Source organism: Cuculus canorus, chromosome 5 (assembly GCF_017976375.1).
Source record: "Cuculus canorus isolate bCucCan1 chromosome 5, bCucCan1.pri, whole genome shotgun sequence".
Lineage (NCBI taxonomy): Eukaryota > Metazoa > Chordata > Aves > Cuculiformes > Cuculidae > Cuculus > Cuculus canorus.
The window spans coordinates 40,510,229-40,536,651 of NC_071405.1; the positions used below are offsets into that span (position 1 = coordinate 40,510,229).

Genomic DNA, 26,423 nt, shown 5'->3' on the forward strand with positions numbered 1-26,423 from the left:
ATCGCACAAGTAATAACAATGTGGGACTTCTAGTGTGTTCTCTACATCAACATATTTCTCCAGCTATCGCAGAGAGATTTACCTACTAATATGATGGTAAAATCCCAGCCACAGGCAACTTGTTTTACACAAAAGCTGGACAGGGCAGTGCACAAAGTAAAATGCAGTACATCCTCTGTGTGATTCAATCCCAACTGCCCATCTTTGTTATGGCCACATACAAAGAGTTCTCCTGCACCTGGAAGAAAACCAAATGAAAGAAAACAAACAAAAAAATCATGTTCCACTTCACAGACTAAAGAGTGTACAGGCCATGAAACCCTGTAACAAGTGAAGACAATGATTATGTGTCATTTTAGGCACTGCAATCAAGCAAAAATAATAAGAAGCAGTTATTTCTGATGCATCAGAAACACCTATGAATAAGCACAGCTCTAGAGTCGAGTTTGTCAAGGAAGACAATCTACATGGTAAGACAGGGACCCCTCACTAAGATCCATGAAGTTTTTTATCCTGTTCATATACGTCTGTATTCCTTCTTTCCCATAATTAGCTATGGCATACAGCAGAACCTCTCAAGGACGAGATGTTATCTTCCGCTCTTTACCTTGAAACTTCTCAAAACTGAATAACCTCCCACTTGACTCCTCCCTTCTACCTCCCCCATCTGCTATACAGAAAAATAGACTGCTTTGTATAAAAATCTCTTATATGAAACAGTCCTCACATGGCCGAAAAGTAGCCACGGAAGATAAGCAAATCAGGAATTTCCCCAAAACATTAACTTAATTTGGCATGGAAGAAACCTGTTCTGCCACTAAGAACTGGTTACTTTCTCAGAAAGAGAAGCGAGAGATAGATGGCAGCACCAAATCAAAAGGGAAATTTTTGGGGGGACAGGGGGGGAAGTGTTTAGACATCACACAGTCCTTCCAAGCACAATGTTTTTACCAGTGATAACTGCAGAATGTCCCCCTCCTCCAGTAATGCTTTTAATGTCTTGACATTTGCAGGAAACGTCTTTCAATGGCTGCGGTACCAATACATCCTCTTTATGGCCAAGACCAAGTTGTCCATAGCTGTTCGCACCCTTTAAAGATACAGAAAAATAACACATTTTTAAAAAAGTTAACAAAGAGATACACATCTGCTCCTAAGAGCAAACAACCTTATGGGGAACATGTCACAGGTTTATCTGCCAGTATTTGCTCCAGAAAACCCCCCAAAATGGCAATCTGCATTCTTACTGCTGTCACACCAGACCCTCTGAATTACAAACCAGGTCTTTCCTAAGCTTGCCAACATTAAGGCTACCCTTGCAACCCCAGTATTTTAAGAAATGTACTAGAATATATCCTGTTAGGACTTCAGCTGCAGGTTAACAGTTACTAAGGAAGAAAGCCTCATTATCAGGAGGATTCCCATCTGTTTAAATTTAATTCTACTACTTCCCACTCAACACTAAGATCTTATTAATGCCAATGCTTTCTGGCAGTCCCCCTACAAAACAAGATCAGAAACACATGCTAATTTATTCTGGAACTTAAACAAGTAAAACAGAAACACTTACCCTCATTAACTAAGTCTCATTAACTTAAAGTAATCAAAATGAAAATATACCAACTATAATTATTATAAATTCACAAGTACAAAACCATAGTCACAAAATCAATCATAGAAAGCAACGACTGACAATGTGGTAACATGTCATAGAATCATACAATGGTTTGGGTTGGAAGGGACCTTAAAGATCATCGTGTTCTAACCCCCGTGCCATGGGCAGGGACACGTCCCACCAGATCAGGCTGCCCAAGGCCCCATCCAACTTGGCCTTGAACACCTCCAGGGATGAGGCATCCATGACTTCTCTACGCAACCTGTGCCAGTGCCTCACCACTCTCATGGCAAAGAAATTCCTCCTTATGTCTAGTTTAAATCTTACCCACTCCAATTTACAGCCATTGCCCCACGTCCTGTCACTACAAGCCTTTGTAAAAAGTCCCTCCCTGGCTTTCTTGTAGGCCCCTTCAGCTACTAGAAATTTCTTAGCCAATTTAAGCCTCCAACAGTTTGAACAGCGACCTTCGTTCACAAAGGTGGATCCAGTCAATTTCCAGCCCACACTGCAACATCCACACTGCTTCCAGCTGCAATCCCAGGGTCCTTCCCCTACTTCTCCTGTGTTCCTCTGTTCTGTGAGAATTAATTGATAAGTTTTGCTGCAGCTAGTTTTATGTTTAATTATCTCACCACATAAATCTGTCTTGTATCAAGAAATAATATGCAGACAATCTCCAGACATTGATAAATAATCTGGAAGAATAAACACTCTCTTAGAGTTGCAAGATTGTATTGATATGCTTAATTGTCTTTTAAGATGTAGCTGTCTTAGGTCAAGAGATGACCTGAAGGGAGTCTCCAGACATGGTTGAATAACCTAAAATAATAAGCATTCCTTGGGGACTTACACGGTTCTTTGCCTTAAACTAGTTTCTATACCTACTGCTTTTGTAAAATCGGATGCCTTTTTTACAAGGGCATCCAATTCAGCGCTGAACTGTAAAATATAAATATTATTGCCTTTGCTTTGAAGATTTTGTCCTTTTCAATATTTTACCAGCGAAGAAGTGTTTCTCACAGCTCCATTTGTCCCCACCTCAAGCAACACCTAGTTGACTTTTAAAGAACACATTTAGCAATAAGCATTATTACAGAAACAACACTTCAGGCAAAAGCCTCTGGCTGCTGGTGGAGGGGATGTTGGGATTTGAGGTCAACAGGCAGACCAAGGTGTTGTAGCAGACCAAGGTGTCTCAGTCACTATTGCTGGCAGGTGGTTTGATTGTGTTCATGCCTTGAAAAGCCAGACTCAATAATCAATGCCAATTTGATTTTCAAGTAAGGTATCCTTTAATGTGATGTCGAGCATGCAGGGGAAAGCCTCATCTAACACGCATGCGACTTCCAGCACAATTCACAAAGGCGATATACACTCAAAGCATACATTTTCATCACTTTTCCTGGAACAGGTGTGTCTATTATAATCGGTTCCCAGAATTTATTAACTTAAGTTCCCTCCCTTTGGTGCACATGCTCTGCCCTCTGAGTGTCTTGGACTAGGGGCTTCTGGAGGAAGGTTCGCAGTCTTCTTCATAGTGAACTTCTCAACTCTCTTTCTTGCGCATGCTCTTAGACTCCTGGGGCACCTCTTCAAGGTTGCATCTGGTCCTAACCTGTTCTTCTTTCTCTTATCATTGCTGTTATCTGGCTTAATTAGATACAGTCACATTCTTTCCCACTCTTTCTAACTGAAACCTTGTTAAAATTCCTTATCTAAGTGTAAGTATCCAGGCACAGGCAAGCTAAAAGTTATTATTCAAGCTAATCCTATATTTTAGTTCTAGAATCATAAAATCATTAGGTTGGAAAAGACCTCTTGGATCATCGAGTCCAACCATTCCTATCTGCCACTAAACCACGACCCGAGCACCTCGTCTACTCGTCTTTCAAATACCTCCAGGGATGGTGACTCCACCCCCTCCCTGGGCAGCCTCTGTCAGTGCCCGACGATCCTTTCTGTGAAAAATATTTTCCTGATGTCCAGCCTGAACCTCCCCTGGCGCAGCTTGAGGCCATTCCCCCTTGTCCTGTCCCCTGTCACTTGGGAGAAGAGGCCAGCTCCCTCCTCTCCACAACCTCCTTTCAGGTAGTTGTAGAGAGCGATAAGGTCTCCCCTCAACCTCCTCTTCTCCAGGCTAAACAACCCCAGCTCTCTCAGCCGCTCCTCTTATTCTCCAGCCCCTTCACCAGCTTCGTTACTCTTCTCTGGACAACACAAAAACTATACATAATATTCAAATATAGAATAGGTTAGTAAGTTATAACAACTAATCTCTTCCTTCAGTGCCTCAGTCACTACTGCTGGCAGGCGGTTTGATCGTATCACTAGTTACCGGCTCCCCCCCCCGCCCCCGGCAGCCCCGCAGCCCCCGGGCCGCGCCGCTCACCCAAGCGAGGAGCCGCGGCTCCATCCCGGCAGGAAGAGGCGGGGCGGGGGCGGGATCTGCTGACAGACCCTCCCCGGGCTGTGCCCGTCCCCCACAATGCCGGCGAATGAACTCCGTAAGATTCATTCTGGAGTTTTAGATCGGCAGCGTCCTTTATGAGGGCTGGGCAGCACGAGAGAGCGATCTCCATCGACCCCGTGCAGCCAGACAAGAGCCGGGACAGGATGGATTTCCCACTTACGTGCATGTGTATAATCTTCCCTGGAAATCTAGACATCAGGAAGAACTTAGAATCATAGAAGAGTGTTACAATATTACAAAATGCTTATGCACTGTCACCTATGATTTTGGTATGTTTGTAGCCAGGGCTGGGGCCACCTGCTGTTCGTTAAAATCATAGAATAGTCTGAGTTGGAAGGGATCTTAAAGATCATCCAATTACACCCCCCTGCCATAGGCAGGGACGCCCCACCAGATCAGGCTGCCCAAGGCCCCATCCAGCCTGGCCTTGAACACCTCTAGGGGTGGGGCACCCACAGCTTCCCTGGGCAACCTGTGCCAGTGCCTCACCACCCTCATCGTGAAGAAATTTTTCCTTATGTCTAGTCTAAATCTGCCCCTCTCCAATTTATAGCCACTGGCCCTAGTCCTGTCACTACAAACCAGCTTCTCTAGACCTGAGCTGAGTGGTGTAGTTGCCACACCGGAAAGATGGGATGTCATCCAGAGGGACTTGGGCAGACTGGAGAAGTGGGCCTCTGATAGCCTCATGAGGTTCAATGAGGCCAAGTATAAGGTCCTGCACCCAGGTCAGGGCAATCCCCGTTTTAAGTACACGAAGGGAGATGACATGCTTGAGAGCAGCCCTGCAGAGAAGGACTTGGGGGTGCTGGTGGATGAGAAGCTTGATATGAGCCAGCAATGTGCACTCACAGCCCAGAAGGCCAATTGTATACTGGGCTGCATCAAAAGAAGTGTGGCCAGCAGGTCGAGGGAAGTGATTCTTCCCCTCTATTCCTCTCTTGTGAGACCTCATCTGGAATACTGTGTCCAGTTCTGGAATCCTCAACGTAAGAAGGATATGGACCTGTTGGAACTAGCGCAGAGGAGAGCTACAAAGATGAGCAGCAGGCTGGAGCACCTTCCCTACGAGAACAGGCTGAGAGAGTTGGGGTTGTTCAGCCTGGAGAAGAGAAGGCTCAGAGGAGATCTTATAGCAACCTTCCAGTACCTGCAGGGGGCCTGCAGGAGAGGCAGAGAGGAGCTATTCATAAAGGCTTGTGGGGATAGGACCACAGGGAATGGGTACAAAATGGAGAGGGGTAGTTTTAGACTAGACATTAAGAGAGTGGTGAGACACTGGAACAGGTTGCTGAGGGAGCCTGTGGGTGCCCGATCCCTTGAGTTGTTCAAGGCCAGGCTGGATGGGGTCTTGGGCAGCCTGATTTACTGGGATGTCCCTGCCCATGACAAGGGGCCTGGAACTAGATGATCTTTAGGGACCCTTCCAACCCTAACTATTCTATGATTCTATGATTCTAAGGAAGAACATCATCTTCCCTAGCCCTAAGTCAGAGGAAGAACTCCTTCCCTAGCCCTGAGGCGGAGGAAGAACTCTTTCCCTAGCCCTGAGGCGGAGGAAGAACCACTTCTTCTCTACCCCTCAGGTGGATGATGAATTTCTTCACAATGAGGGTGGTGAGGCCTCAGCAGAGGTTGCCCAAGGAAGCTGTGGATGCTCCATCGTTGCAGGTGTTCAAGGCTCCATCAAGGTTGGATGGAGCCTTGGGCAGCCTGATCCAGTGGGACATGTCCCTGCCCACGGCAGGGGGGTTGAAACTAGATGATCTTTAGGGAACCTTCCACCCCAAACTATTCTATGATTCTATGATCTTATGCATGTTATACTACGTTCCAAGGTCTAATTTGACTGTTATTATGAACTTCACAACAGTCAAATCTCTCACTAATTCAGAGCTTTGGAGCCAGCTCTGCCTGACCTTGTATTTGAGGTAGGGAAAGGCTGCAAACAGAGGTGATCACAGAAGACAACACATCTGCTCAGCACAGATTACACCAAACAAGACTTTATCTCTAAAGAATGAACAGTGTCTGCAAAACCAGTGAAAGAAGACATCCTCTCAGAGCGACATTCTAACTTTCAAAAAGTAAAATTACTTATGCAAAACTTAACCCTGCTTTAGCTTAAATAAAAAAAATTCCACTTTTGTAATAGTAACTACCTCTTTATTGTCACCAAACCCCCAGAGCCCGAGTATCTGGGCCATGGTGCTGGCAGAGACCCATGAGGGTGAGGAGCACCCACTGAGCCATGAAACACTTCCTTAAAGCTCACCAATTCCAACAGAGAGACTCAGGGGAAAAACAAATCACTCTTCAAATAACCATATACTGCTCCCAGTGGACTTAAGTCACATGTGGAATATCCGAACCGCAGAACAGAACACATCAACCCTCAGTGAGAAGCGAGTGCTTTGTGTTTATTGCTACAGTGCCAAAGTAAAAGCTTATTTTTTACTTCTACTGATTACCGACAAGTCATTTATTTCATTGACACTTAAAGCCTTCACAATACTTAATAGCCAGAATGTTTAGATGCGTGAAACCAGGCGTACCGGTTGTTAATGCTACAGAAATGCCTTTTTTTTTTTTTTAAGGTTTCCTACTTGAAAGGTATACATAGGTCAGACAAAGATTTGAAGTAACACAGATCTATGTGTATTTCAACAACATAATAATCCCAATTCATTTAAAAATGGAGCTGAATATTAACTGTTACCAGAGAAGCAGACAAAACAGATCCTCCCTTATCACTCCGTTATAAGGTTTCTTCATCAGAAACACACAGCTCCTAAAATCCATTTTAAATATGATGTAGGCCATAAATGTTGTAGACCATATCTTTATATCTTAATTAAAAAAAAAAAAAAAAAAGAAAAGAAAAAACCAAAACAAAACATAGTGGGTTAATAGCTGCAGAAAAAAATATCTAGACTTGATTTAAACAATGAATATATTTGGAAAGATTAGGCCAGTGATTATTTGTGGAGCAGATGTAGATGAGGTCTACTAGAAAGCATACGAAGCACAAACTGGTCTTTCAGTTGTAGAGGTTCATGAAAGTCCTTCTCAAAATCCTGGACTAGCATCTCCAGTGTATTTATGATGTCAGTCCCTTTTTCCGGCGACTCTCAGATCTGCAAATTCTAGATTTCCTGATAAGCACTAGCAGTGAGGAATCAGTGCCTAGCATGCTATTAAATACACCCTGCATGTCATAGATTTTTCTGTTCAAACATACCATATCCTGTACACATATTCATTTGATTGGCAGAGTTGGCAGAAACAGTAGCCAGCATAGTTCTATGCAGCTATGCAGAACGCTTGAAACTGTGGAGCCCTGAAAACTGGGAAGTTCGCTGCCATGAGATGCAAACAATTCAGCAAGGCATTGCTTCCCCCAACCTGTAGGCCTAATTTGGAATTAGATACACTTTATGCTACAATGTAATGTTGCATTTGGAGCCACAGAATTCCTATGAAATGTTTGGACCTTCCAGTTACCATTTGCTTGATGGGGAATTAAGCTGTTCAGGCCGAGTAAGGAAGAAACAAAATGTATCTTTGAGCAGCTTGTACAGATCAATAAAGCAACCAAGCAATCAATAGGATACTTTATCTTACAAAAAGGCAGATTAGACTATGAACTTTGGCTGTTATTTTAAGCTTTAGTATTATTTTAGAACTAATTACATTATTTTGAATATTAAATTGTAATTTGGAAATGATTTCTGGCTTTGTGTTAAGTCAGTATTTGATGGCTTGCTGTATTTTTCGCTAAATTAATTCAATCAGGAAAAAGGCAAATGGTATTTCTATAAGGAAATGTCTTCCCTCAGGTGCACTGTTAAGGACAGCAGCAGAAATCCTGACACTGAGCCACCAACAATCTCTTGAAACAGAATTGGGATTTCATGCAAGAGCTCTGTATCCCTGCCTTATACTAAAAGCATGCTGAACAGCACATTTCAAATTCTTTGAGGACAAGAACAATCCCTTTGAGAGCAAGATTTGGCCCTTCAGTTTTATCACAGTGAAGCTCCAGCTATTTGTGCCCTGATGCCTGCGTTGTAATCATTTGAGTTTTAAACTTGGTAGCACAGATTCAGAAGCATCAATTGATTGTCCATAGCTTCTACGCAACAAAGTCTGCAATGCTATAAAATTAGTAGCATAGACTACTAGATTACAAAATACTTTTCCCTATGGCAAATTATTCCACCATTGCCTCATAAGTCACCTTCTGCAGCATCTGATCCCATCCATGGTCAGATCACACTTTTGCTCCAGCCTAGCAATTTCTCTACTTCCCTATTAGTTTCTTGAAGGCAGCTCTTGACCTTCCAAGGGGAATGGAGCAGTACATTCTGCTTTACACAAGGGACTTTACACAGAGAAACAATATAAAGTGACTATCCTTATTCACTCTTCCATCTCTAAAGGAGAGTTCTGCACACAGCACATCACATGCCTAGAAAGAAATGAGTAGGCAAAAGAAACAAGTTGCCAAGTGCACCATACTGCTGATGGATGTTAAACTTCCAGCTGCTTGCCCATCTTGCTGAGGGCATCGCTGACAACATCCAGCTCATGGCGTAGCTCATTCACCACACTGGCAATGCTCTTCATGTCTTTCAGGATCTGCACGCTTTGAGTATATGGATTGTACTTCACACCAAATGGACGCTTGATGGTTTTTGCAAACTCTCTATTCGAGTAAAAAAAAAAAGACAGGGAGTTATAAACAAAACACTAATACATGCTCTGTATGCAGTCAGTATAAAAAAAATCCCTTTTCTAAGCTACTTACTTTCATAAAAATTGTTGTAGTTGTTATATAGTTCATCTTTCCCACACAATACATGGAAGACCAAGCTAAAACTAATCCTGGCTTTCCAACTCCATGAAAGATACTTGTAAAACTGTGATAAGAATAAAATCAAACCTGCTTTTATAAAACGGGGTAGGGGGGAAAGAAAACACATACCTCATCTTTTCCTTTGCTTCTTCAAAGCTTTCAGAAACAAAGTAAACCTCCTGGAAAGTTGTAATGAGGCATTCTTGCTTGCAGGTGACCTTTGGATCAAAAGGCTTGACTTTGGCACTGCCAGAGAGTGAGTGCTGGTATCATAACGTGTTGTGTGTCAGAGGAACATCACCACCCAAATAAATCCACAAGGAAGATGACATGAGGTAGATTTAATAGAAAAAGATGAAGTGAGACCATATTTAGTGCATTGCTTCTTAAAATTTTTAGCTACAGATGAAAAGAGGTTAAAGCTTAACAAACAGAAGAACTCTGAATAGTCATATTCTGCCAACCTGGCTCAATAAGATTCCTCAGACACAAGGCTTATGTGCAAACAACAGCAGTATTTTCAGAATCTAGTTAAACCCACAGAGGTTTATTCTGAAAACAGTTAATTGGATCCTAATGTTAAGAAATACCAGTCGCCTAATGCTTCTTAAGACAGACATCAGGAGCTGCTCAGCATATATCCAAAAGCAGTCTGGCCAGTGATTATTGCAACAGTGAATTTGCTTAAAGTCTAGTAGGTATCTAGGAGTTTTCAAAAGAAGGATCTTTAGAATGATACTCCATAGAAAAAAAAACAGGGCCAAGACTAAAAATAATAATCAGGTACAAATAAAGAAAAGAGGTAAATAAGCAGTGGGTATACTTACCCTGAGCTCACTAATTGAGGAGAGCAAGCCAGCCCCATAAACTCTTAACTGTCCCTCTTGCTTGCACAAGCCAAACTCTACAGTGAAGAAATAGCACTGAAACAGAGAAGGAAGTAAAATAATTCAGCCTTCAGCAAAGATGCTGTGGTGAACTAGATGGGGGCATTTTTATTAGTAAATAATGTCAAACAGTTACAAATATTAGACAGTCATCACTTGGTGATCCTTCTCAGACATTTAAAGAAGAGGGAAGCCAGGGTGGAAGGGTGAAGAACCACAGGACTGCACATTTATTTCTCATGAGAAAGACTGATATTTTAGATCACCCAAATTAAAGATGTTTAGCTTGCTGCATTTCAGGATTTCTGCATGTATATGGGGAAGAATGCTAATTTCATAGATTGCTTAGTTCTGCTCCCACTGAAGGTAGTAGAAATTTTACCACTAGCTACACCAGATGGGGAAAAAAAATAAAAGAATACCAGCAAACTAGTTCTTTCATAACTAACATCATTAATTTTTCATCTAAATTTAATTTTCATCTTAAAATATTTTTGCTAAAACATCCAGAAGACTGATATCCAGGAGAAAAGTTTAATTTATATTATTTTAATATCTTGGCTGAAAATTATTTAATGGTAGTGCTTGCCACGTCCAATGAAAACACTGTATCATTTCAAATCATTCTACACATTGAAAAAATAGCTTACTTTTAAAACCCCTGAATCATGTACCCAGAAATAAGAGCATTTTGTTTGGAAGAAAAGACCTTAGAATTTCAGTCTAGGGGAAGTGATCTGCCACTACAAGTTGCATCTTTACTTGACAGCCAAGTGAAGAAAAACACCAGTAATATCAACCTTAAAATGTAGCTTTTTCCTGTCGTGGAAAATGGTTATATGCTTTAAAAGCCAAGAACCAGTGAAACACATAGGTTTAGCAGCTAATAATAGATACGAAGCTCCAAATTTATATATTATATATATATTTATACTGTTTTTTATAAATCAGTAGGCTGATTTATTCAATCAGCCTACTAAAGCACAAAGACTTCAATAGGATCACAAGGCACTGAAAAACTCACTGTTGCCAGTTTTTGGACAGCCTCATCTGATGCCCCAAGGGATGCAAGACCAATTTCCTGGGAGAACTGAGCAAAACTGGGTTCAGCCAAAAGAGGGACATGGCCTAGGAGTTCATGGCAAGTATCACTGGAAAAAAAGACAAAATTAGAAATCTCATGATCTCTTTTTGTGGTAGAGCGAAAAAGCAGCATCGCTAAACAATGCAATGTCTCACATTAAATTTTTAATATTCAAAAGACAGAAAAATGTCCATCACGTTTAGCTGAAAGCAACTGAGCAGCTCATACCAACTCTACATAATTATTTAAACTCAGATTTTCAAATGAAGCCATCTAAAATTAAGATCTAAGCTCTACATTTATGAGGTAATTGAATATTAAATTAACTCTGCACACAGTGACAGCAATAGGACCTCTCCAATAACATGTTGTGCTTTTGAAAATCCTATACATATAAAGGTGGCACTTGAACATGATAAAACTTCATTACATTCAGCACCTTGAAAAAAATAGGTTTTCTTGCTGGTGCTCTTTAACTGCTTTTAAGTAGCTTGGCTCTGGGAATTCAAGATTCAGAACCCCCTCTCTCAAATCCTACCCCAAGTTTAAATGACTCACGGCTCTGGTGTATAGAGAGGGTCTGAGCTGTGTCTAACATATTGAGTGCAGTGAAAAACTCTGAATGCTAATCCTGCCAAGAAGTCTCTGGGCGATAGATATCCGGCAACAGGGCGAATGGTGAAACCCGTGCGCTCTGAAAAGGAATGGAGAAACCGTACATTAGTTCAGGTGCATAGCGTTGTCACCTGTTCTGCTACAACTGGAGTAAAAGCCACAAGGACCACCTTGCCTCAAGAGCACATGCAAAAATTAGGCACAATTAGAAAAACTAGGATTAAGCTTGAGAATGACCAACATTTAGCAAAAATGTCCCTACCTCTGTATAGGTGGATTTCCTAAAGTTTCATGCCTACAGCAAGCACAATACAGCTAGGTACCTCTTTAGCCAATGCTAATAGTCTCTGTAGAAGTAGCATTGTTCCTCAAATGTCACTGCATATACTGAAGGTGCAATACATTAAAACATTGATGGCCAAAAGGCCTCTTTAGGGACCATAATGAATACAAGCAAAAGTGACCAAGAATGTTTTTCCATGCCCATATAATAGCAGTGTGATTTGCAATGGACATTTTCTCCTTTTGTGTAACAGAATTAGTACATTACCTTTCAGGAAGCGTGACACGTCTTCTAGCTGGGGAATATTGTCTTCCCTGTATCCACAGTACTTTGTGAGCAAGGGTAAGTTTTTAAGGTACTCTCTGCAGGCATGAGTTGGGTAAAGCTTGTTAAGCTCTCGGTACACAGCCCCCCAAGTCTTTATCTCTTCCTCAGTGAATTCAATCTTGGGAATTGGGTCACCACTACAAGGGGAAGACGAAGAAAGGACGTTCCTTGGTAAATGGTTAATAACAGATGACTCATTTACTTACTACTATTATTTAACATTTATATGGCTCTGACACCTGGTCAGGTTTAAGACCCCATTCCATTAGGCACTGTCAAATACATAGTGAGATGTGGTATATGCCCTGGAAAGCCTTTAGTAGAAGGGCTTGCTCTTTTTTCCATCTAAGTCAACAAACAGGAATCTTTGCATTGACCTCACAGGAGCCTGTTGGTCCAGTAAACAATTTCTTAGGTGTTTAATGTTAAGAGTAACATTGAAAATACCCGCAAAACCTTTACAGATTCAGGAGCTGAAAACACATCCCTGTAGGGCTTCACTGTCTACAATTACAATTACATTCTATTACCTTTTTAACCCATTTTAGAAAGACAATTCCCTAAATTAATAACACAACACATGAAAGAGGCTAAAAATATGCATAGGTAAAAATCATGCTTCTAAACAGAAGAGACAAGCATCTATCTGGAGATATTACTCAAAGTCCACCTCTCCTGTTTAGCCCTCAGGATCTCAGTTAAAGTGGATTACAGCAAGAGTGTGACCTAAAGCCCATTGAATGCAGTGGAAGTATTAAACATTCTACTGCCAGCCAAGTAACCAGCATGGCAAACACTTTCCCAGGGGAATCTCTCTTAATAACACATTATCAGTAAAACACTCTGTGCTATGGTAACCGAATCCATTAATATACAAAGCAACAGAGCTCTAGATACCCACCATTTCTAGTTCATTTCTAATTCAGGAACTTGGCATCTAAATTCAAGCAAGTAATAGCAACATGAAAATCGTGTTTGTAAAGATTTTACAGCATCAGGCCATGAAACTCTTACTGCTTTAAGAGCTTCCTCCCCCAAGCAGAATCTCTAAAGACAGCAGCTCTTTCTTTTCACAGGAAATTTCTTATCTACACATCACATGCACTAGTTTGAACCAGAAAACAAAACTCAAGTATTAACATCTGCCCAGAGAGTTTACACTCAGTGGTCAATTGGCTTTTGCCTCTCTTTCCTCTTCTTAATAAAGGAAATGAATCTGCCCTAGTTAAGTCAGTATGTCCTGGCACTGGCAGCTGTGCAACATGCATTGCCCATCCTCTTCCTTTGTCGCATCCATTTCCAGAGAAGTGGGGAGGAACCACAGAGTCCAAATGCGCCATCCTGCAGGAAGCCAGCACTAGCATTGCTCCCCATGTGAGGCTCAGCGCTGCCACAGATGCCCTAGTGGCCAAGCAACCATGAGCTGATTCTCAGACTGATCAGAAGCCCAGGGAGCCGTAAGATGGCCTTTTAATCTTGTCTTACACCTCCCTTCATTTCACCACTTGAGCTCCAATTCCTGAGCCAAGTACGTCTCAGCAAGACCTGAGCCCAGGGAACATGAGCTCCTGCTAGTCCACTTTGCTATTCTGCACCCAGAAGGCTTATTCTGGAAGAAGTCGAGCTTACTGTTTGTAGTTCATAGCCAGGTCTGCAAAATACTTTCGCCTCTTGCGATAGACATTGTCTTTGAAACCCTGGGGAAGGAGGGAAAGAGAAAAACCAAAGTTAAATGTATTTCCAAACTGTAGTTAATAAATCAATTTAAAACAAAACACTTGAAATTTCTTGAGTCAGGAAATATGAAAGTATACTGTGTAAGAATGTGAGGACACAGCAGAAACCTCATAGCTGTAGTCTGAAGAGTTTAATAACTATGAACTAAGGAAATACTCCAGTTCAAAGTAAGGACGAGCAGTTTCATGCATGCAACTACATATTCAGTAGACAAGGATTCATTTTAGTCATATCAGTATTTATACAAACTTTGTTACTTTCTTGTTTATTCTAAATTACAGGACAAGTTGCCCATTTGCACTGCCCAAGTACCAAGCCTTTTGTTCCATTTCTGATAAGGAAGAAAGAAAGAGGAGGAACCAAGCCTGCCTCATAATTTTCTTTTCATAATGTTTTTTAAATTTGTATGGATCACTCAGGGCCCAGACCTGGAGCCCTCACATGAGGAAGCCTTGCAGAAAGGCACACGAGTTGAATTCAATGACAGCCTTGCCTGAACTAGGAAAAAGACATGAAACTCCCAAAGAGAAAGTGCTCGGACCCAAAAAGGCTCCGGTGAGAAGAAAAAGGGGAGAGAAGGAAAAGCTCCACAAAGTACATTTTCAGTAAGGATTGAGCATGAGGGGGGAAATATACTTACTGGATGGTCAGCATCCAAATCGGACCCGTACATCAGCACTCTGTTTGCACACTTATCCAAATCTGAAATCTTCTTTGGAAACCAGGGAACATTCTCCATGTCTAGGGAACACACGGAATCCATAAAGTTATTAATATGCCAAGCATGCTGAGGGAGGAAACGCTACTTTCAAGTATGGCTACGGCGGTTACAAGCAAAATCTATAAATTAAAAGGGTCATGAATAAGGCAAGGGAGTCCACTGCCTATCTGGCACCAGCCTACAGCTCACACTTCCTCCTCTGTCACTGACACAGCCTGCCTACACAGCACAGCCGCTTCAAAGTGTTCAGGGGAGGAAACAGTTAATATGGATTTTCTGTGGCCTGTAACTGTTCTTACTATTAATCTTCCAGTACTATCTGGAGGCTCACGGTGAGACGAAGCCTCCTTCTGCACACTGCTGTGGATATTCTGGGATACAAAGTGTGCAAAGGAAGAGAAGTGTGATTTGCCTGTGGTCTCTGGGCAGAGTGGGAGCAGCTTTGAGCCCTCCCATCCTACTTTACTGACCATGGAAAACAAATGTTGCTGTGTAGTTATGTACCTCAGAAGCATCCACATTGATAAAAGATTTATGAGGGAAGAGGAAGCTATTTCAGCCTTGCAGCCTCAGAGAGATGTTTCATTACAGTTCTGCTACTAACTTTCGGGTTTTTGAGCCCAAGAGAGTGTCTAACCAAGCCCTTAGCAAAGTGGTTAATACACTGTTCATCTGCTCTGATGCTCTTCAGTTTTCTTAAAGAGGTCAAGGAGAGTGTTTAGATTGACATTCTCCTTACTTAGGGCTAAAGTAAGCTGGCTTTATTCAAGAGATGCCAGATCTCACCTTTCCCTACCTATTAGACTGTGCCAAGCATAGTGGCTGAGAAATACGTGCAACTGACTTCCTTCTGCCCTAAACTTCAGGCATCTCTTTAACTAGAGGCAAAGTTAACCAGGGCATGAAACAAAGTTAAAAGGCACCTCTTTCACAGCAATATCAGTAACTTTGTGATGAAAACGGGTAGAAAATTAAATCAAGAGCTAAATAAGGAAATTGCAGAATCCATCTCCCACTCTCACCAGTGTCTGAGCTGAACTGGGGTCTGTCAGTATTACACCTCGGTCATCATGGTGCACAGTCCCTAGCCAAGATTGCATTCAGACTTTGCCTACGTGCCAGCCTGCAGTGGCCTGCACAGGTGCAGGGACAGTTGTGCTGTGAAGGGACAGGAGCGCAGATAATAGGCATGCCATTTGCACCAGCCTGAAGTAGCCTGCATCTCTAGGAAGTGTATTTTTATCAGAACTGCCTTTGGTACTTACCATCTTCCTGAACATTGAAACGCTCTGTTGGGTTCACAGAGACAATGTTGACATGAGATTTCAGGAGCTGGAAGATGTCATTCAGCTGCTCCCTGTTACTGTCACAATCCACAAAGATCTCAAACTCAGAATTTCGCCTCTTGGACTTCCGTGACTCAATGTGTACCAGATTTACATGCTTCTCCTGTTTTGTTAGAAGTAACACTTTTAAATATATTGACTAAACACTAGGACTTGTTTTTCAAATGAATATTCACCACCTTTGTGAAGCTATTTTAGTTAACCAGACCTCTTGATAGTAGTTTGATCGTTGGCTGAAATGGTTTGATTTAAAAGGCCTCCTAGTCAAAGAAAATGAAAGAGAACTCATATTCTTTCAATTTCATTTACATTCAGGAGGCACAGAAAGACAGAGTCAGTAGGTCTAAACTCAAACATTTTTCTGTCATTCCTCCCACGGGAAGCTGACTATCAACTGGGTCTGGGGTAACTCTCCAAAATGTCAATCAAGTCACCATGTAATTATCTCACAAGCAAGCAATAGTTTTCAGGACATAAATTTCATTTTTCTTTCATTTGAAAAATTATTTTATCATATATGTCTTATATCAGGAACACAGAAAAAATCCCTGGCTAAAACATGTGGGGCCAAATGACAAAGCACAGTGGCACTGTGCATCTTCCTTGTGCAATACCTGCCCAGCAATGAAGGAGTGTGGTTGTACAATTACAGTTCCTCTGTCACCCTCAGTTTGGCTAAGCAGGGTGACAAGGTCATTGGACTCTACCAAGTGTGGGTCGGCAACCCCAGCGTCTACCTGCCATCAGCAGGAACTTCAGACACACCTGCTTTATGCTGCAGAAACAATGATTGCCAATCCTCTTTTTATGACAGGAAGAAGACAAAACTCTGTCTTTAGTCAGTGCAGGTGACATATTTTGTGAAGATTTTTAGCCAGACAGGATCTAATTTCCAAGGCATAAATTTATCTTTGTGGGTAATTTTGAGTTCACATTGGGAGCCAGGCTAGGAATCACATCCTTAACAAACAGATATAATTAATTGTATTGTGATCTAAAACCACACACAATTTAAAGACACAGAGATGCTGTAGCAATCTGATTATTAACTACCTGAAAGAGTTTTAAGGCCTTTACAAGTCCTCCAACTTCATTCTTCAAGGAAAAAATGATGGCTGTTCTTCCTCCTTCAGATGCATGGTCTTCATTCTCTTTATTATCATCAATCATCAGGCAATTTGACTTATTTAACCAAATGCAAAGAAACAAAAAGATTTTTTTGAATTGCTAGTAGTGCAAATAATGTAAAGTTTCACGTTTCAGTTTGTCTTGGGGTAATAGTGTTCTTTGACTGATCATCCACAAAAGGAAAGGTGTCAATTAAATCATTACACAATAACAGACAGATAGACACATTTAGAATCTGTGAGAGCTGAGGATTAAATACTGGGATTTCTGTTTTTTCTGTTGAAGGATTTGATAAACATCTTTAGGCATTCTCTAGGATGCAGAAAATGTTTTCCAAGTATAGTTTATAAATAGTACGGGTATTGGGGGGGGGGGGGCAAGGAGGGAAGCTATAAGATGTCCGCAAAAATAAGTTGAACAAAATACTTATTAGCAAATTTGATTAACATTGGTAAAGGGAATAATCCAAAGTCCTTTTGATATAGGTAGAAAAAGATGGATCAGGATTTAGTAGATCAGAACTGAAAGATCACCACCTTTATCTTGCTACAGAATTGTAAGGCACTGCTTTTACAGAGAAGGGAGACAAAACCTAGGGATTTAAACCACTGTGCTGACCAGATCCCATTGACTATAGAGACAATCTCACTCTGATCAACTACAACCAAGCTGTTCTGTCTGTTCAGTCTCCCAATTCACATGTCAAACCCTTATCATAATCACACACTAAGAATCTTCAGACATGCAACATTGCAGGTTTACAGTGGGTTTGTTCCTTACTAGGGATCACACTATTGACTGTTGAAGTCAGTGGGTATCACAGACCATATTCTTAGTTACATGTAGCCGGGCCATAAATAGGCATAATATAGAAACAAATAAGACTGTGGAATATGCAAAGCAAAGAAGGCTTGGAAGCAGAGGTTTTGTTTCATATGTCTTCAAACCTTTCAAAAATAAATAAAAAAGGTAAGGTTTCTGAAGGAGCCAGTGAGAAAAAGGAGAGGGACAATGAAGGCACATTATTGCCTTTGGAATTATTTTTTGGATTTGGCACAGGTTTTAAAGATATGACTATCTGGTCACATTTTCAGGAATCGAAAGAACAAAAAGAAAAATACAATGAAAATACAACAGTTCCATTTATTTCCTTTTACAGACTCTCCAATTTTAACCTCTTTAAAACAGATAATGCTGAACAGCTAATTTTTTCTGTCTACAACAGGCAAGTTTAAAAATAAAAACCAGATTTTACCCATATTTGATCAAAATATTCCCATCTACTTTTCAGATTAAAAAGGTAATCTGCCTAAAAAAAAATTACATTAGTTTTATATTCAGTGGTTTGCAACAAGGCATGTATTTGATGCTGTTCTAGGAAAGGTTTGAAGCAGATTACTAGATGCGAGCTCTCTGGGGTACAGAGATGGTATCTCATGGAAGAGGTCTTGCTCCAAATCCACTGATACTAATGGAAATACCTGGATTTCTGACTGGGTCCCCACCTCTAATGAGTTGTCTCTGTATTATGAGCCTGGACAATAGTATCAGTCCATCACAGTGTTTCTGACCCAGCAAAAGCACTGATCTCAAACAACTTGAGTCCAGGCTGACTTCTCTGCTGAAAGTGGGTAACAAGGCCCAGCCCAAGTTCTACAGAGCAGAGCATCAAATCAGAATCACAAGAGCCAGGAACAGGCACTGAGCGAGGATCCTCCAAGCAGAGGAGAAAAAGCTAATAAATCCATATCACACATTGATTACTGGTCGTTTTCTCAAGAGCAAAGATTGTCATTTCTGTGAGCCAAATCCTGCTCAGATGGTAATGCTGTAGAAGAAGCTGGATGCAAAGAAGTCTCCATTATAAAAAGATTTAGATAGTTGTCTTTGAATGTAAAAAATGTTGGACTGTTTTATATGCATGGCTTACATGCAGAGTGCTGGCTTGATTCCACAGTCAGGATCATTGACTTAAGACAAGATCAGCTTATAAGATTTGGCATAGTTGCATGCAATGTTATAAGGAGCACAGCTAGGACAAGCTACATGTATTGAAGGCTAATGTAATTATCTTGTATTTTGCTAGTTAAATAACATTTCTGTTTAGGATCAGGTGATATTCATAAAGTAATATATTTAAGAGACCAATGAAGAAAATACACCAAAATGCAGTGTGTCCTTAAGTTCTAAAAATTACCTCTAACTTCAGAATTTGAAAAAGTTGCATAAGAGAAATTCTAATACTTGTAATGCCAAACGCACACCACTTACATCTTTAACACTAAACCAATATTAATTTTTTGCTTTCAATTGAAAAATGGACTGAAAACAGGTCTGCATTAGTGCAACAACCATTTTGGTGCAAGACAAGCAAAAATGGTAATGCAAAAATAATTCCTCTCCTCCAACAGCTGCACCTTCATTTTCACTTTATTGTCCATCAGTAACTCATCTCTAATCAAATCTAACACTTTCCCTTTGCATGGTAACACATTGGAGATTTTTGGAGTGTGAGGGGTGGAATTAACATTGCATCGATGCTTGTTAACAATCATTAATAGATTTGCCATCAACCTGACTCAAGTCTTAATGAAAATACACAAATACATGGATACTCCAAATCCCTTATTTGGAAAGACACCTAGGTATCTTCTGGTTAAAGATACTCCTTTTGAGCCCAGAGCAATTACCTTCGCTTTCCCTTCCTCCCCAAAAAAATGTTTTCTGTGAGACAGATACTTGAGAGTGCGTATTTTGTGCTTCAATTTTTCACATTAACAGATAGGTAATGTTTTAAATTAGCCAAGCATACTCATCTAAAGGAAACCACATTTCAGAGCCATGAATTGAAGATCAAAAAAAACTTTTAAAAATGTACTTGACAGAGACTGCTATTAATTGTACTGGATAAAAAGTCTCAGCAGGCATTTTATTTCTCCTCTATCTTTAAGTAGATGCTTATTTTCTTAAAGTCCTTTTGACACACATCTGAGTGCAGAAGGATGAAGACTCGATGAGTAACTACGACTACAAGTCACATATTATGGGGAAATTTCTCAACCACACAAAATCTCTTCCTTAGATTTAGTTCTCAGGCACCAAACATAAAGCTGCACTGTGCAGTTTGGCTTCTGAAGATCTGAGGGTTATGGTAAAACAAGCTTTTGCAAAACTTCACTCCGTTACATTCAGCATTCTTGATTTCAGAAGGAATATTACTCCATAAACTGCACAGTATTAATAACTGCAGCCAACATTTAAGCATCAGTTTTATCTGCTCTCCTCTGAGTTTATTCCCTCTGTAATAGGAAATAATCCAGAATTAGAATCATAGAATAGTTTGGGTTGGAAGGGACCTTAAAGATCATCTAGTTCCAAACCTCTGCCATAGGCAGGGACATCCCACCAGACCAGGCTGCCCAATGCCCCATCCAGCCTGACCTTGAACACCTCCGGGGATGGGGCAGCCACAATTTTGCTGGGCAACCTGTTCCAGTGTCTCACCACTCTCATGGTGAAGAAATTCTTCCTAAAGTCCAGTCTAAATCTGCCCCTCTCCAGTATATACCCGTTCCCCCTCATCCTGTCATCACAAGCCTTTATGAATAGCCCCTCTCCAGCTTTCCTGCAGGCCGCCTTCAGGTACTGGAAGGTACCTAAAAGACCTCCTCTGAGATCTTTGCAGTTCCTGAGATCAATGAAATTTCCTATTGCATCGTAGTAGGAAATAATCCAGAATTGTACTGCAATAGGAAATAATCCAGAACTGGATTATTCTGGGCTCTATCGCACCCTCTGTCTCTTGAGCAGTGATGTACCAGAAGTTACTTTTGCTCTACCTTAATTCCATCTGACTTCTCCCACTTTCCCCCCCACCTTCTGTCCAGAAACAGCCCCAGATCAGCCCCATCCCAATCCAGGCATCGCTGAGCTCTCTCACTGATGGCAGAGGAGCAGCATCTTAGGGCATCACCACTCTCCGAGCAACCGGGACCAGAAAACTCCCCTTTTCCCTCCAAACCACCGCTCCGAGCACGGCAGCAGAGCGGCGGCACAGCCGTCACTTAAGCAAACGGCACCCGTGCCGCCCTGCCCTCGCTCACCTGAGCTGCGCCGCCTCCGGAAAGCCGCGATGCGTGGCCGGGGTGTGCCGAGATGCGCCGGGATCCACAGCACCGGCAGCCCCAGAGCCGCTTTATGGAGGGGCGAGAGCCGCCCCTCATGGCGGGGGAGGGAAGGAAGCGCCGCCCGCCCCAGCTGAGCGAGGGAAACACCGGGGTTGGATCTTCCACCCCAGCCCTTTTAGCCGTCTCACCCATTCCCGCTGAAAGCTGCTTGTTCAGGCACTGTGGATCCTGAGAAAGACGGGGGTTTTAGATGAGATATTAGAAAGACATCTTTTACTCTTAGGATGTTGAGCCACTTAAATAACAGGTTGCCCAGAGAAGTCATGGAAGCCCCATCCCTGAAGGTGTTCAAGACCAGGCTGGATGAGGCTAAGAGCAACCTGTTCCAGTAGGACATGTCCCTGCCCATGGCAGAGGGGATGGAACTAGATGGTCTTTAAGGTCCCTTCAACAGGCTGAGAGAGTTGGGCTTGTTCAGCCTGGAGAAGAGAAGGCTCAGAGGAGATCTTATAGCGACCTTCCAGTACCTGAAAGGGGACTACAAGAAAGCTGGAGAGGGACTATTCATAAAGGCTTGTGGTGATAGGATGAGGGGGAATGGGTATAAACTGGAGACGGGCAGATTTAGTCTGGACATTAGGAAGAATTTCTTCACCATGAGAGTGGTGAGGCACTGGAACAGGTTGCCAAGGAAAGTTGTGGCTGCCCCATCCCCGGAGGTGTTCAAGGCCCAGTAGGATGGGGTCTTGGGCAGCTTGGTCTGGTGGGATGTCCCTGCCCGTGGCAGGGGGGTTGGAACTAGATGATCTTTAAGGTCCCTTCCAACCCTAACTATTCTAAGATTCTATGATGCAAAACATTCCGTGGTTCTGTGAAGCAGCCACTACCAACTCTGGACCACAAAAGTCACCCCGTAAAAAGAGGTGTTTTCCCCCTCCCAGTTACACCTCCTTGGTCACCCATATAAGAAAGATTAAGCAGCAACTAATGTGAGTTTACAGCCCACAGGGCTGATGAGAGCAAGCTTTTGCCTCAAGAGTACTTGTCTGCTGTCGTGGTGTCCATACAGCCTCCTCCCTACACGTGTCTGCTCACCACAAATTAATATAAATGTTGCCTGTCAGAAAAGCAAGGCAGACTGCACAATAGATGAGAGGTTGCGAGGGCTGCGTCTTCAGCCAAATGTAAATCAGCAGAGTTGCCTGCAAGGCAATGCTTTAGCTATGGGGAGAATCAGTGGCCCAGACAAAGAGCTCTCCTAAATGCTTCGCAAAGCTTTAGCTGCAAAGGCACATAGTGCAGGTTGAAGTCTCTAAGCGAAACGCAGCACGTAGATATATGCATTTCTTCAGTAAAAATAACAGTGCATTTGTTGCTGTGAAAATATATCACAGTATATTCTTTTCTAAAAAAAGTCCCGCACATACAGGATGAATTAAGTACATTTCTATTAGCGGGAAAGTATATATTTTCACATCTTATACATAGTGTCATTTATTTTCTGTTTAGACCTAGACATATGCTTATATTTTAGAACCTATAATGGCTTTTAGACTCTAGTTCTCACTGTCTCCTTTCCGGTCATTTGGCAAAAACATTAATATAAGGGGATTTATGGTGCACAGCAGGAAAAGCCAAAATGCTCTCTGGGAACATAATCCCTTGGAAGCTCTTGGAAGTATGGGGGAGGAGAAACTGGTTGGTTTGTGTTGGGCATGAGGCTGTCCGAAACCAGAGATTCTGGTCTTCTGTTACATTCCTTACAACCTACCTTTCAAGGAAATGCTCAAAAGCAGCAATGACTAGTTTTACCATAATTTACTCAAGTGTCTGGAAAATCTGCAGTGTTTTTCCCTTCAGCACCTCAAGTATTGAAACTTTGGTTCCAGCTAGATCTCTGACACTGAGGTAACGCAAATGATAAATTATACCGATGAAGACAACAGGCAGGCAACCATCTAATCAAGGCAGACCCAGTCACACTTGCACCCACATCTCCAATGACGATGGTATCTTCCATCTTCCTAGAAGACACTGAACTCCAAACAAGTCCTGTTTCTAAGAGGACTGAAGTTGACTAGCTCTGCCCTTCAGACACAGCATAGGATTGAAAGAGCACAACTGTAAATCATGCTGTAGCTGGAAATACCCGTTTGTTCCAGTTTTCTAATGGGATATGTTTTGTGATCGATTGCTTCAATTTTCCCTTCATAAAGAAAATGCAATATTTATTCACTGTATGTCTCAGCTCTACCACAGATATTTCACTTCCTTCTTGCAGAATAGGTCTCCCCATCAAACAAGCTGACTCAAAAACCAAACAATTTGTAGTATCATTACCCAGAATCTTAAGCTAATGAGTGACTGATATTAACAATGAATCTGTAAACATGGGCACTAAAATATATTTATAATAGAATATGACTGATCTGTCAATTTTCCCTAGCTCAGATGCAGAAATAATAAGAACTAGCATGTCATTCTGTATATGATATTTTTGGAATTACTCACTAGGTAGGCCTCTAGAAGCTCTTCCATTGCAGGTAATAATCTTCATTTGGAAATCCGAGCTCAGGCTGGGTTTCCAGTAATTCCTGATAGCAGCCAGGCTGAAATTCCCCTGTCCTCTTTTCTGTCAAAACATTGTGCTCATCCTTGATAAATTTTGAAAGAAAACACAAAATGCAATTCCCATTTATGTTTCCTCATGCATCAGGAGAGAGCTGCATGCAGGCGACGAACTGTGAATCAAGTGTTTTAATTTTTTTTCACTTTTACTCGGATCTACCTTTCACTCTCCTTCAAAGACTGTGAACTTTCACAAGACACACAAGGAAAACCAGTCTGTTCTTGGTGAATATGTATGTGAATTATTCTAGTGTTAAGGGGCGTGGATATCCTACCCTACAGCCCAAACCTGTAAAGATGCTCAGTGAAGAGTCAGTCACCCAGGCACTTCTGAAAACCCACTTTGGAGCCTCTCTCCGCAGGAGACAACAGAAGTGGTTTCATTGGCATCTATGCATCCTGAAGACACAAAGCACAGGAAAAGGCACAGGAAAGTCTCGGGGGTGGACACACCAAGACACAAGTTGATGAAGCTGAGCTCAGCAGAAGCACATAAGCTTCAGGACACACAAGAGCCATGGTGGCGATATTAGCAGAGCTGCCAGCTATGCCAGATTTAAGGGCATGCCCTACCTCCAAGGCCCCCGTCTGATAAACAGACAGGAGCATCCCTACTTCCCATCCTTGCCTTGTCATCTCCAATTTGAGCAGGAGCTTTCTGGGACAATGGTCATCTCTCTCCTCACACCTAACCCCCTGGAGCCTGCAGCCAGCTTGGCCTTTAAGCGCTGATACAATGCAGGCAGCACAGTAACAGCCAAGGAAGTGTAACCTAATATGAAATTAATTAATTACATGAAGACGTAACTGGGGTGCCCGGAATTTTGGGGACCTTATTAAAGCTAATTCACCGGTTAGTAAGAAGGGCTTGTTCACCACAGCCAATGCCCTGTAGTCTGAAAGAGCAGAACTACAAAGCATGAACTGACTTGATTACAGCCTGTTTTCACTGGGTGCTCACTGGACTGTGCTCAGCTCCTCTCCACTCAGGGTTTCCAGCTCCTGTGAATATGCAGATGGTTTTACAGGAGAACTGTTTTTCAAGTTTCATGTTAAAGCTGAACCTTCACAGTTTTAAGTTTGCAAGGTTTCAGAAAACCTTCGCTCTGTCAAGAGTACAACTGCTCCTTTGGGTTTTCACAAGATAGCAGGACACTTCTACCTTGCCCCAAAGCTGGCAGCATATGCAGCCATTTAAGAACAGCATCTTTGGCCCCTCATCACAGGAAAGAGCAACATGGCTCAGCCAAACTACTAGCAGTCAGGTTTGGAGTTCAGTGCAAACAGCACAGCAACGTGCACAGGTGCTGCTCTGCTCATCCTGGAAGGAGGCAGCACAGGTAAAGACTGACCTAGAAAATGCCTTAATTGTCACAGAGTTGGTTTACAGGAACACTGAGGCAGGGGGAAAACAAAAGTTTCCAGGCGGACATCAGAATCTAAACAGACTCTGAGGTGGGAAGAGGTTGTCAAGGACAAAGAGATGACATTGGACATCGACACTGTAATGAAATAGGGCTCTCCTTATCTCATGAAAGATAAAGCAATACAGTAATTTTTTTTTAAAGCCCACAGGAGATTTCTCACATATAGCCTCTCATATAAAGCCCTCCAGACAGATAATCAGCACCTGAGGATCAAGTTCAGGTCTGACCCTGCTCTAAAGTGGGTCAAGTTGATCGCATGTTTTGCAAGGCAGTGCTTTGCCATGTGCAGCTGCTGCAAATCCTCTTGCATCGGCACAGAGCAACTGTGATAGCACTCACCGTGAAGAGCTGCCTTTCAATTACAGTATTTCCTCATAACTCCTCATTAAATGAATCCTCTTCTTCTCAGCAGCCTCCAGATCCAAGTGAGAGAGTAGATCAGACTGAGTAGTCCTGTGTTTTCTGAGCCCTTTGCCAGAGTAGCTCCAGAACATTGAGTGGCTCCAGAATAGGCCACAACTCTACTCAGTTGCTTCCCAGCTGTTAACTTTGAGGTGACTTTTCTTGTTCGAGGGGGGCTGTTTTATTCTTCAAAGCAGGAACTTGACAGCAGAGCTTGCAACCAGGCAGCAGTGCTAGCACTGCGTGTACACATTTGTAGGTAAACACTCTGGAAATTTTTCAACTGAAAAGAATTAAAAACAAACTGTCACACTTCCAGATCTTCCCCTTCCTGTGCAACACAGCAAAAGGACTCCTCTTTTCGCTGCCTGTGAAACAGAACAACACAAACCTTCTGTCCCACATCTCTTCTTGCTCCCAGCCTGGGGAAGTTTGCTCTCCATGGTCACAGGTAAAACATGCAGGGACTCAACTAACCTGACACATCTTTCAAAACACAGCACAAGTCTTATAGCCACCAACACTTTGAGGAAGGTAGTGTAGGAAAAAAAAAAAAAAGACAGAGATAAGAAAAATCAATGTAGTACAGGGGTTCCCAAGTGCTTTGGAGCTGGGTGAGAGACAGAATCAGAGGGTGATTTCATTCAACTGACCACAACTGATGAGGCAAGAACCATAGCAAGCCAGGTTTGGAATGATCTACAGTGAAATTAATCTTCTGCTGAAAGATAAGATTATCTACCCAAACACAAGACTGAAGGAGAG

The 26,423-nt window shown here is 42.1% G+C and overlaps 2 protein-coding genes across 6 annotated transcripts in view; both read right to left on the minus strand.

Annotated features, from left to right (window-relative positions):
- Positions 1 to 4,061, minus strand: part of SERGEF (secretion regulating guanine nucleotide exchange factor) — a 155,575-nt gene extending 151,514 nt beyond the window's left edge. For all 5 annotated transcript variants that reach the window (XR_008450226.1, XM_054069002.1, XM_054069001.1 and 2 more), the window contains exons 1-3: positions 4,008 to 4,061; positions 952 to 1,090; positions 83 to 238 (exon numbers count right to left, since the gene is read on the minus strand). Coding sequence is in view for 4 of the 5 variants with exons in the window: in XM_054069002.1 (XP_053924977.1) it covers positions 83 to 238; positions 952 to 1,090; positions 4,008 to 4,031 (319 nt within the window). In the remaining variant the exon portion in view is untranslated. The remainder of the gene's footprint in view (positions 1 to 82; positions 239 to 951; positions 1,091 to 4,007) is intronic.
- Positions 4,062 to 6,266: 2,205 nt separating this feature from the next.
- Positions 6,267 to 21,309, minus strand: TPH1 (tryptophan hydroxylase 1). The gene is made up of 11 exons (XM_009571825.2): positions 21,178 to 21,309; positions 17,000 to 17,128; positions 15,866 to 16,049; positions 14,520 to 14,620; positions 13,772 to 13,839; positions 12,083 to 12,279; positions 11,476 to 11,611; positions 10,858 to 10,984; positions 9,774 to 9,869; positions 9,076 to 9,209; positions 6,267 to 8,796 (listed from the first exon to the last, which is right to left on the minus strand). Exons 1-11 carry the CDS (start codon positions 21,295 to 21,297, stop codon positions 8,622 to 8,624), a joined length of 1,467 nt encoding a protein of 488 aa, XP_009570120.2. The 5' UTR covers positions 21,298 to 21,309; the 3' UTR covers positions 6,267 to 8,621.
- Between the last annotated feature and the right edge of the window lie 5,114 nt (positions 21,310 to 26,423).